At 24.4% G+C, this 12,927-nt stretch overlaps 2 protein-coding genes across 2 annotated transcripts in view; both read right to left on the bottom strand.

Moving 5' to 3' along the window:
- LOC111628126 (glutamate receptor ionotropic, kainate 2-like) overlaps positions 1 to 12,308 on the bottom strand; it is a 22,728-nt gene extending 10,420 nt beyond the window's left edge. The window contains exons 1-6 of the mRNA XM_023371848.1: positions 12,134 to 12,308; positions 10,237 to 10,398; positions 9,979 to 10,131; positions 8,604 to 8,708; positions 8,388 to 8,501; positions 7,929 to 8,132 (exon numbers count right to left, since the gene is read on the bottom strand). Coding sequence (XP_023227616.1) covers positions 7,929 to 8,132; positions 8,388 to 8,501; positions 8,604 to 8,708; positions 9,979 to 10,131; positions 10,237 to 10,398; positions 12,134 to 12,283 — 888 coding nt within the window. The 5' untranslated portion in view covers positions 12,284 to 12,308. The remainder of the gene's footprint in view (positions 1 to 7,928; positions 8,133 to 8,387; positions 8,502 to 8,603; positions 8,709 to 9,978; positions 10,132 to 10,236; positions 10,399 to 12,133) is intronic.
- LOC111628128 (glutamate receptor ionotropic, kainate 1-like) lies at positions 4,289 to 5,540 on the bottom strand. Its single transcript, XM_023371853.1, has 3 exons — positions 5,299 to 5,540; positions 5,083 to 5,196; positions 4,289 to 4,825 (listed from the first exon to the last, which is right to left on the bottom strand). Exons 1-3 carry the CDS (start codon positions 5,386 to 5,388, stop codon positions 4,601 to 4,603), a joined length of 429 nt encoding a protein of 142 aa, XP_023227621.1. The 5' UTR covers positions 5,389 to 5,540; the 3' UTR covers positions 4,289 to 4,600.
- Positions 12,309 to 12,927: the final 619 nt, after the last annotated feature.

Here is a 12,927-nt window from a genome sequence, read left to right as displayed (position 1 = left end):
TTGGCTACTTTAATATTATTTTTACGTGTTTTAGCTGGCAACACTCATTCGACCATTAAAGGGAGTCAATATTTAAACGAGGCTTATTTTTCTAATTTTTAACGATACAATAGCTACGATTGTTATTATAAAAATTTGATAGGCTTAACATGGAGGAAAATTCAACGCGAAGTAGGTTAATAGCGATATACTAATATACTAATTGCATGGGATATAATAATATACTACACTAATAATGGATTTTTTCATACTTTTCGGTTATCCGACTTTTCAATTATCCGACCAACCCAGTCCCCAATTGGGTCGGATAATCGAGGCTCTACTGTATGTTGCAATAATGTTTCCGATGATTGTATTAACCAATGATATAAATACTGTGAACAAATGTGGCTTGCTTTTATAAGCAAAATGGAAAGTTTTCTCGACAACTAACAATGCTAAAAAAGTCCATAATTATTACTTTGAATGATGAATGTTTATTCTCTCTCCTAAAATAGCGCAGAGAGTGCATTGTTATCAATCGACAATTGTGCGTTTCATACAAAAGAGATGTGAATACTGAAACATTAAAATAAAAGATGGATCAGGAGGTAAACGTGTGATGGAATGCTAAAGCATTTCTGCCTGTGAAAATGTACTGCTAGTTCTTCCGAATTGAAAGTGGAAAAAGCAGACAGGCGTAAAAGCGAGTGCCGAAGTGTACGATGCGATGTCGTCCGTGCAATGCGGTTTAAAAGCCCACATTGCCAAATATAAAGTCATTACTGACGAATAAAATGCACATATGCGCATACAGCGGCTTATCTGTGTTAAAGGGCATGTGGACAGGAGCATTGACATGTGGAATTCTGTTATAATTTCGGATGAATCCATATAACTTATAACCTGCATAGATATGATGACAAATCATATGTTAGACATATAAAAGGCTAAGTAATTACCAATGAACAAATGGTTTTGGAATGCATATTCAATGAAAATATCAGAAGACTACATTCATAAATGAGTTTTTGCTACAGAAATAACTTATCTACCAAGCAAATTCTAACAATTGAATAATTTCTGGACACAAAATCTTCAATTTCCACGACGATTCTGAGCTATTCCACCACGTCAAGATGGTAAGTAAAGTATAATGTGTCCTTTCTGTACGCTTATTAATATTATTGCCATTTGAACTGACACAAAGTATAGTTTAGGTTTAAAAAATTCCCACAGAAAGCCTAATGTGTCCAGGAAGTAGTCCAAAAAAGTGGTAGTAAAAGTAATCAATACCATTGAAAACTGATAGCATATTATGGCACGAAAATTATAAAGAAGTCTGAAAATAAACAGCAACTGCAGATATATAGTAAAAGAGTTAGATATCACGAGCTTGATATAAAATTCTTTGCTGCAAAGTTATTAAAAGTTTGAGGTGGCCCGACGAAATACTGGGATTTCATTCAAGGTATAATAATCGTTCATGTTTTGTTTTCATGTCTGTTTATGCTGTAAACCTTTTCTCGTATTTTTTCTTTTGTTTCCATGACTATGACTGAAAGTTCTTACGACAATTCTCATTAAGAATATTGGTGAGACTGTGGTGTAAAATAACACTTACTTTAGTTCAATGTAGCATTATATGTAATAAATTGCATCCTTTGGTTTATTCTTCTTTGTATCTCTATTCTTTATGTTATCATTGAAAATTGCGATCATAGCTCAAATATGCTACTTTGCACATCTGTTTAACGATTTTTGGTATGTATTATAAGTAATACAATTTCCGTGGCTGCTGTATTTATAAGATTTCTTAACTATGCCTTTGCACCTATTAAATAAATATAAAAAGTAATTTATTATATATATATATATGATAAAGATGTGTACTTATACAAATATGTAAATTAAGTGTTATTTTAAGGTATATATATATACACACCCCTTAAAATAACAATTAATTTACATATTTGTATAAGCACACATCTTTGTTTGATGAGAAATACGCAAACTACATAAGCGAAGTTATTGAATAATGTAATAATTCTAAATTATAATTTTTAACTAATACTCCAGAAATACAGAAATATATATATATATATATATATTATATTTAATCATATAACAGATATTTTAACACAACACGAAACTAAAATGATGAATAAAAATTTGTTTATTTCAGAAAAGAATTATTATTTTACTAGATCGACAATTATACAGTTTATTCAATACCAAATAAATAAAACTAGAATAATAATATCAAAGCTGCAGCATATCTATAAAATTTTATATAAAATTATATTTTTTTCTTGATTTTAATCACATTTTGTAAAATAAAAGTGCACTTACTGTAAGTTATCACAATATCTTTCTGATTTGCATAAAAATTTTGTACTTTTTTAATCATTTTTTTCGATAATATTTAACTGTGTTAAGCAATAAAAGTATTTTGACATTAAAATTAATGAAGATTGATAATAATACTTTTGACAGTTACAATTATAAAATAAAATAAATATGATAATAATTTTCGAAAAAGCATACTTAAGAAAGAAAAAAAATAACTTTACAAAATTGCAATTGTCGCTGTCTTTGACATATTTATGTACGTTTAATATCTTAGAAACAGTAATAAATTTCTAGTTCCACTTCCCAATAAGACATTATTACTTTTTCTCTTTATTGAGGATTAAAAACAGCTAACCCCTTCCATGAACATGTAAAATCGTTATGTCATAATCAAACTTCTTACAAATAATTTATTGTTAAACAATATATTTTAAAATAATATTACCTAAATTACTTATTTTATGTTTAAAAATTCGGTTTTAGTAAATCTTTTTTTTTTTTTTTTTTTAATTGTTAACTTAAAACGTTGCCTACTTTTTATTATAAATGTTTATTTAAAAGTCACAATTTTGAACAGAAACTTAAATATCTAAAACATTTCTACTGAATATTGAATTCACCAAACGGTTCATTTCCTAAATTGCCGTACATTATATTGTTGTAATTCTGTAGCTGTATAAAATATTCTAGATGTTATAATTTTATAAACTCAACTTCGTGTGCATGGATTTTTGGTTGATGGCCAAGGAAGTAGAATAGTTTCTTTTTTTCTTTTTCCCATCTGTAATGTGTACCAATTTTGAACGTCTACGGCACCTGGTAATTTTCCATCAAGTTTATTATTTACATTTCTGTTTCTATTATAAATATTGAATATTTTATAAATCTTTATGATTTTAATTAAGTATTTAAGCATATAAATATTTTTAAATTTGATAAATTTACAAACACGTATTTTATGACGTGTCCTTCAATATCGAATTATTCAAATTATATTTCATTCAAAACTGTTTTAATAGCGGTAATATAACGTAAACCCTTATCATTTTAGAAAAGTATTTTAATTAAAATGCTGATTTATCATTTTAATTTATAAAAATTTTTGCATAATTTTAACACCTTTTTTTAAAAATCATATTTTTATTATTGCAGAATATTTTTTTTTCATTTGTATCTGTATCTTCAAATGCATCTTTTAAATCATCATAATGTTTTAAAAAATGCTTTTGAATTTTAAATAGAGGAAAAAATTATATGCTTAACTTAAAGAAAAAATATCTGGTCAATGACATCATTTTTCTATTAATAGTTCTCAGAGTATTCAGTCACTTCCATAGTATCACGTGTTTCAATATGAGTTATTAATTTAAAATAAAAAGAAAAAAAATGTACATTATATAGGCCTATAGAAACACTGAAATATATTTTAAATAATTGTTTCTGCTTTAAAATATTTTTTAATTAATCTTTTCCATAAATTAAAATAATCTAGTGTTATTATTATTATATCGAATATCCGATTTTACATTTCTCAGAGAAAAATATTTATTCTTCCTTTTTAAATGGCAAGAAATAATAAATACTTTATTTTTCTGTTATAAAGAATTATTTAAATGTATAGCAAAACAGGAATTTTGTTAATTATATATAACAAGAGTTACGTAAATTAAAAAAAAATCTTCTAATTAGATGAACAATTTATTATTGTTGAAAGAATTAACAATTAAAAATTGTTAAGAAAAATACATTAAAAATAAATGATGAAAATGTAAACGATGAAAAACCTTTTTTAAAAATATTAAATAAAAGAAAAAGTAATGTTAAGATTATTGTTTAGAAATAAATCGTTTATTTAAGAAAACAATTTCTTATCTTTTATATAATTTAAAACAATTTTTAAAAATTATTTTTAATTAATTAAAATAACTATAATTAAGTAAAAATATAAACACTTATTTATTATATCACTTTTTCCTTTCTCGCTCTTAAAATTCTACATTAAACATTTATATTATATGGAAAAACTTTAGATTCGATTTTTAATACATTTTCTCGCGTTTAATTTAAACTGTATCACTGTGGCCAAATAATAAAGAAAAATCGATGTTTCAATCCAAGTTTCGTCAAATCGAAAGAAAGAATTCGATTAAATTGTCTGAAATGTTTTTTATTCTTTTTTTTTATAAACAACACTGTTAAAAGAGGGAAAAGAAAAAGTTTTCGATGTACTCAACAGAAACAGACAGTTTAAATTGAAAGTATTACAGTATTATGTTTGAAGACAACTTACTCTGTCGATCAATTCGCGTATCATACCGTTCCATTCTTTCTTTTCATTCATTACACCGTGAACTCGATCTCTCACTAAATGAAATTCATATTTAAATCCAAGAATTCTGGATAGTTCGAATATAATATCAACACAATATCCTTCGTATTGATCATTTCCCATCAGTTTTTTTTCTGATTGCTTGAGCATCACGTACGGTTTAGTCTATAAGATAAAAATAAATAATAAAGAAACTAATATTGCTTCGATGTTTTCAAAAATCTAATAATATGTAAATATTATTTTTATACGTAAAAAAAAAAAAATAAAAAAAATTACTGTGTTAAAATATAGGAGGTCTAAGTAACATACAATTTATCATCCAATATTTGGTTTACGTAAAAAGTAAACAAACGTTAAGAGTAAGAAAGAATGTTTTAAGTGATTTGTTTATATTCTCAAAGTACAAACTTCAAGCTTACTATTAAAGTAGTCACTTTTAATGTTTTATTTTTGAGAGAGAGCATTGCCTCCTTTAACACAGAAACATAATTATTAGAAAAAGATACTCCGGATGATGATGACCATATTCCAACCTATTTAAAAAAAGAAAAAAAATTAAATAGTTTAGTTTATTAATTCACAAATATCATTTTTCATATAACTTTCTGTTAAACTTTGTAAATTAATATACTTAATTTTTTTAAGCCACCGGGTTTTAATTCCACGATATCCAAGGTAAAATTTCTTCTGTATCCGTCTTTATCAAATTTAATTTCACCGGTCATCCCTTTAAATGTCAGCTAGAAGAAAGGCAGTGTATAAAAATCAATTATTTTCATCGAATTCTCTAAAAATAACACATCTTGCCTGTTATGTGAAAGAACTGTCAAAATTGCAGATTGAAATAAATTTTTACATGACACAAAAATATAAAATATCAAAATANATATCAAAGCTGCAGCATATCTATAAAATTTTATATAAAATTATATTTTTTTCTTGATTTTAATCACATTTTGTAAAATAAAAGTGCACTTACTGTAAGTTATCACAATATCTTTCTGATTTGCATAAAAATTTTGTACTTTTTTAATCATTTTTTTCGATAATATTTAACTGTGTTAAGCAATAAAAGTATTTTGACATTAAAATTAATGAAGATTGATAATAATACTTTTGACAGTTACAATTATAAAATAAAATAAATATGATAATAATTTTCGAAAAAGCATACTTAAGAAAGAAAAAAAATAACTTTACAAAATTGCAATTGTCGCTGTCTTTGACATATTTATGTACGTTTAATATCTTAGAAACAGTAATAAATTTCTAGTTCCACTTCCCAATAAGACATTATTACTTTTTCTCTTTATTGAGGATTAAAAACAGCTAACCCCTTCCATGAACATGTAAAATCGTTATGTCATAATCAAACTTCTTACAAATAATTTATTGTTAAACAATATATTTTAAAATAATATTACCTAAATTACTTATTTTATGTTTAAAAATTCGGTTTTAGTAAATCTTTTTTTTTTTTTTTAATTGTTAACTTAAAACGTTGCCTACTTTTTATTATAAATGTTTATTTAAAAGTCACAATTTTGAACAGAAACTTAAATATCTAAAACATTTCTACTGAATATTGAATTCACCAAACGGTTCATTTCCTAAATTGCCGTACATTATATTGTTGTAATTCTGTAGCTGTATAAAATATTCTAGATGTTATAATTTTATAAACTCAACTTCGTGTGCATGGATTTTTGGTTGATGGCCAAGGAAGTAGAATAGTTTCTTTTTTTCTTTTTCCCATCTGTAATGTGTACCAATTTTGAACGTCTACGGCACCTGGTAATTTTCCATCAAGTTTATTATTTACATTTCTGTTTCTATTATAAATATTGAATATTTTATAAATCTTTATGATTTTAATTAAGTATTTAAGCATATAAATATTTTTAAATTTGATAAATTTACAAACACGTATTTTATGACGTGTCCTTCAATATCGAATTATTCAAATTATATTTCATTCAAAACTGTTTTAATAGCGGTAATATAACGTAAACCCTTATCATTTTAGAAAAGTATTTTAATTAAAATGCTGATTTATCATTTTAATTTATAAAAATTTTTGCATAATTTTAACACCTTTTTTTAAAAATCATATTTTTATTATTGCAGAATATTTTTTTTTCATTTGTATCTGTATCTTCAAATGCATCTTTTAAATCATCATAATGTTTTAAAAAATGCTTTTGAATTTTAAATAGAGGAAAAAATTATATGCTTAACTTAAAGAAAAAATATCTGGTCAATGACATCATTTTTCTATTAATAGTTCTCAGAGTATTCAGTCACTTCCATAGTATCACGTGTTTCAATATGAGTTATTAATTTAAAATAAAAAGAAAAAAAATGTACATTATATAGGCCTATAGAAACACTGAAATATATTTTAAATAATTGTTTCTGCTTTAAAATATTTTTTAATTAATCTTTTCCATAAATTAAAATAATCTAGTGTTATTATTATTATATCGAATATCCGATTTTACATTTCTCAGAGAAAAATATTTATTCTTCCTTTTTAAATGGCAAGAAATAATAAATACTTTATTTTTCTGTTATAAAGAATTATTTAAATGTATAGCAAAACAGGAATTTTGTTAATTATATATAACAAGAGTTACGTAAATTAAAAAAAAATCTTCTAATTAGATGAACAATTTATTATTGTTGAAAGAATTAACAATTAAAAATTGTTAAGAAAAATACATTAAAAATAAATGATGAAAATGTAAACGATGAAAAACCTTTTTTAAAAATATTAAATAAAAGAAAAAGTAATGTTAAGATTATTGTTTAGAAATAAATCGTTTATTTAAGAAAACAATTTCTTATCTTTTATATAATTTAAAACAATTTTTAAAAATTATTTTTAATTAATTAAAATAACTATAATTAAGTAAAAATATAAACACTTATTTATTATATCACTTTTTCCTTTCTCGCTCTTAAAATTCTACATTAAACATTTATATTATATGGAAAAACTTTAGATTCGATTTTTAATACATTTTCTCGCGTTTAATTTAAACTGTATCACTGTGGCCAAATAATAAAGAAAAATCGATGTTTCAATCCAAGTTTCGTCAAATCGAAAGAAAGAATTCGATTAAATTGTCTGAAATGTTTTTTATTCTTTTTTTTTATAAACAACACTGTTAAAAGAGGGAAAAGAAAAAGTTTTCGATGTACTCAACAGAAACAGACAGTTTAAATTGAAAGTATTACAGTATTATGTTTGAAGACAACTTACTCTGTCGATCAATTCGCGTATCATACCGTTCCATTCTTTCTTTTCATTCATTACACCGTGAACTCGATCTCTCACTAAATGAAATTCATATTTAAATCCAAGAATTCTGGATAGTTCGAATATAATATCAACACAATATCCTTCGTATTGATCATTTCCCATCAGTTTTTTTTCTGATTGCTTGAGCATCACGTACGGTTTAGTCTATAAGATAAAAATAAATAATAAAGAAACTAATATTGCTTCGATGTTTTCAAAAATCTAATAATATGTAAATATTATTTTTATACGTAAAAAAAAAAATAAAAAAAATTACTGTGTTAAAATATAGGAGGTCTAAGTAACATACAATTTATCATCCAATATTTGGTTTACGTAAAAAGTAAACAAACGTTAAGAGTAAGAAAGAATGTTTTAAGTGATTTGTTTATATTCTCAAAGTACAAACTTCAAGCTTACTATTAAAGTAGTCACTTTTAATGTTTTATTTTTGAGAGAGAGCATTGCCTCCTTTAACACAGAAACATAATTATTAGAAAAAGATACTCCGGATGATGATGACCATATTCCAACCTATTTAAAAAAAGAAAAAAAATTAAATAGTTTAGTTTATTAATTCACAAATATCATTTTTCATATAACTTTCTGTTAAACTTTGTAAATTAATATACTTAATTTTTTTAAGCCACCGGGTTTTAATTCCACGATATCCAAGGTAAAATTTCTTCTGTATCCGTCTTTATCAAATTTAATTTCACCGGTCATCCCTTTAAATGTCAGCTAGAAGAAAGGCAGTGTATAAAAATCAATTATTTTCATCGAATTCTCTAAAAATAACACATCTTGCCTGTTATGTGAAAGAACTGTCAAAATTGCAGATTGAAATAAATTTTTACATGACACAAAAATATAAAATATCAAAATATTTGGAAATATTATGATTTAAATTCAAATTTTGATAGATTTATATATATATATTTTCTTTCGAATTGAAGTTTATTTAACAAAGGGAATTTTTTTTCATTTATCCTTTCTATTATTTTTTCCTCTTCAATAAACCTCTTAAAAAATCTATTAAATTTAACTCTCCTTTAAGAATTTAAATATTATATAATATAGGTATTAAATTTTTAATTTATATAAGTTATGTAATAATAAAATTAACTTTACAATCTTATGTAATTTACGAATGCCTTCTTTATATGTTTTTATTTATTTAAAGAATAATTAAATTTATATTTTTGAAAATTAAAATTATAACTTAATATATGAAACATCAATATAAAAATTTTACTTTTTACATAAGGAAAATAAAGCATAAAAAGTAAATTACTTGTAACGTAAATTGAATGAGATGGAAAAATAAAAATATCTGCTATATGAGAATTTAATCATAATATTTTATTAAATTCTGTTTAAAATTTTAAAAAGAATTTTAAGATTTTTTAATTAAAGAATTGATTTTATTACTTGAAGAAATTTAGACAGCATTAAATAATTTTGATAGCATATATAAGTTATATGAATGAAGTTATTTTCGCCCTTATATAACAGATGCAATTGTTTAAAAATAGATATGCATAAAATCACTTTAATTCCAAAAACTGGTTGATTTTCCCATAGCAACTCCAGTTTAAGACTTTATTATATAAATTTAACAGTAATATACAGCATCCATATTACGTAGTAGAATTAAAAATAGATATTAATTTCACACGTAATGCATTGTAAACAATCCCGTTATTATAAAAATCTTTTTTATATATAATAAACCACATTTTCAATGTTATAGTAAGATTTATCCTTATAAAACGCTCTAGGCAATTTCAAGGCATGTTTCTTTTATCTCATTATTCTTCGTTATTCTAACAAAACAATAAATAAACTATTATGAATAAGTCTTTACATTATTTAAATAAATGATATAAAATAGTATGATCTTGGGAATCATTCAGTAATAAAAATATATATTTTAAATTAAAAATAAATAATTTATATTCATTTCATTAAAGGTAAACTAACAGATTGTGTACATAAATTTGAAACCAACTGTTTTCATGTGATCCACTACCAGTTTTCCTTGAGGCCACGGTCGTTTTTCAGAACAAGAAACTGATGGTGGCTTAAGAATGTGTTTTCTATCCAAATCATGTATTGTTTTCGCTAATAGATATACTGCATCATATAACAAAGCAGCTTCTGTCTAAACGAAAATAAGACGAATTATTATCACACATAAATTTACAAAAATTGCTACATAGAGCGCGTACAGGTGACGCCAATATATAATTAAACAAAATGATTTAACCTTTGGTAAAGACGGCTGTTTAATTATCCTTCCGTATTCTAAAATATTACTGTAACGATCCTTTTGTTGTTCTTTGGAAAATTCACTCGGATCAACCAAGCGAAAACCTGTAATGTTTGATCTGACGAGTTGGAAATCTTGCAAGTCGATGGTATGCAGATCCTGAAAGTGAAAATACACTTATTACGTTCAGTACTGTATTAATTAGATGACGGTGTAACAAATTGGGTGATAGCCTGTAAATCAATATACTTCTACAATTTGAAATTTCACTTTTACGATCTGCAGATATCTGCTTCTTGTTTTATTGACAATCAATAGGGCGAAGCATTGTAATAAATTGTATACGACAGTGATTAAGAGCTTCTCGACTACTCTTCTAATTAACCTGTCTAAAATTCGTTGTAAAATTTTAAACTATGCCATATCTTTGATATTTTATTGGCACTCATTTTTTTAAAATTGAAAAAGGATTAATTTCGTAAAACTTATTATTATAAATCAAATTCTGTGTTTCCGAAATTACTCTACCTGATATTTTATGCTTAACTCAAGCCGTAAATCAGGGAAACATCTCTAATTATTTAGTTTATGTTACCAAAATTATAGAAATTTAATCGTGCAATAAAAATTGTATCTGCTAAGTTTTTAAACTAAATTAAGTAACAAATATTAGCGCATTTTTGTTGGTTAATTAAGTTCTGAATAAAATATTATTGTATTAATCTAAAAAGAATATTAACTAAATATAATAAAGAAAACAAAATTAATTTATTAAAATTTTGTATGAATAGTGTCTTCTGTGATACTTCTCAACTAGTAAATCCCGATCTACCAGATCATGATATTATCCAGATATTGCATTCCAGGATAATGTCATGGTCTCTTGGTACGTTAAAAGGGTGTGTCCTCAACTAAAACAGGCCGGGAAACATTGCTCTACGATATATCCTACATAATATATCAACATAAATGCATTTTAATGACTATTTATTATAATGAAAGTGTATAGTTAGTCATAAAAACTCCTCGACTGTTTACTTCTTTTATTAATCTTTGGTTCTTAATATTAATCAAATGACATTTAATCAACTTATAAATAAAGGAAAATTTAATGAGAGAATTATTTATATTATTTATCAAGCTATACTTATTATAAATTTTCAATTTTTTCNGTCTTATTCACATGACTAGTTATTTATTTTATTTAAATTGCGTGTTTCCTATCGTATATGACAATTTTCTCTTCTTATGAAACGTTTTAGATTATCATTCAGACGTCAAATATAAACGTTAGAAATTGAATAGAAATTCCTGGAATAAAGTTTTGGCAAAATGTAGTTTATTCACAATGTTTGTTCGTCGAGACTGCAGTAGAATATTATCGTTTCTGTTATTTATTGGAAGATTCATGAGTTACATAGAGGATGCCAGAACTAGAAATAAATAACTCCTCGCGAGTAATTGGTGATATAAAGATCAAAGTTTTGAAAGGATTATTTGTTCAAATATTTTATTTCATTAAAATTTTGGAAGAGTTTCACAAAAGAATATGCCTAAATCTCGTAAATTTAAATTTATAATTTTTACTCCGTAATGAATATTATTAATGATTTCAAATCTTTTAATATCTACAAAATATTTATTTAATAATAATAAGTTGCAATAGCAATGAATTAAAATTATACAAGAAGAAAATATTTGCTAAAGATATACTGTATATAACTTGCTGATTTGTTCTATAAAATCTATATCATTATCATAATTAAAATTTAAATTTTAAATGTAGAATAAAGAATAAAAAATAAAAATCTTTAAAGTAAAAAAATTAATGATAGGCTATAACATTAACAGTAGGTGTGCAATTTTCTTACTTATTAATCAGGTATTATCTTACCTCACGGAGAACATAAGGTATTTTCTCTGGTGGCAAATTAAGTACTAAATTAGTTTCTCCTCTTCTACTAATATCCTTTAACAATTTTCTGTAAGTGTAACCTGTTCGGAAAGGCCTTAGAAAAACTTTGATGTCACCTGTCTTTGACATTGTAACCACATCTTGTAATATCAACAAGGCTATGAAGTTTTAAAATTATTCAAATTATATTCATTATTTTTAAACATTATAAATAAATACATAGTTATATTTAAAATGAATGTGAAATTGATATTATATATCAAATCGTAAATAAATATTTATAGTAATTCTAAGCTCAGTTTGTATAATTTTAAATCAAATTGTTAATGAAACCACTGCATACAATACTACCCTACCGAGTAATTTAATATATGTACACGCAAATATTTGAAGTACCAATGAAGACAAGTATGAAACCTGTTCCATTATCTATTCCCTTTACTCTATAGTTTCCTGAGTGATGTCATGCATCCAATGGTTATATCACTTCATTGAGTTTAGCCATTTGATATACCATTATATAATACAGATGTTGGTTATTTAAACCATATGTTAATCATCAAATCTCACCATACGTATATATTATGCATAACAAATTAATTAATATAAGTAGTTATCTTCATTTAATAAAAATTTAGAAATTTTAATTTTGATAATTATATTTTAATCAAATCAATTACTTTTTTTTATGATATTTTAAAATTTACTTTAATTAAATAAACATTGGAAAAAGTAGAGGCATTAATAACGCAGTTAATTTTGCATGATTAGAA

This window comes from Centruroides sculpturatus, unplaced genomic scaffold (genome assembly GCF_000671375.1).
Source record: "Centruroides sculpturatus isolate CEXI.00-Female unplaced genomic scaffold, Cexi_2.0 scaffold484, whole genome shotgun sequence".
Taxonomy (NCBI): domain Eukaryota; kingdom Metazoa; phylum Arthropoda; class Arachnida; order Scorpiones; family Buthidae; genus Centruroides; species Centruroides sculpturatus.
This window is presented reverse-complemented; position numbering and strand designations above follow the sequence as displayed.

What these genes read in the sequence shown, in the direction of transcription:
- LOC111628128 (XM_023371853.1), bottom strand. Translation starts at nt 5,388, where the DNA reads ATGACCGGTGAAATTAAATTTGATAAAGACGGATACAGAAGAAATTTT. An exon ending in AACCCGGTGGCTTAAAAAAA is followed by an intron (nt 5,197 to 5,298) that starts TTAAGTATATTA and finishes TTTTTTAAATAG; the next exon opens with GTTGGAATATGGTCATCATC. An exon ending in TAAAAGTGACTACTTTAATA is followed by an intron (nt 4,826 to 5,082) that starts GTAAGCTTGAAG and finishes TTTATCTTATAG; the next exon opens with ACTAAACCGTACGTGATGCT.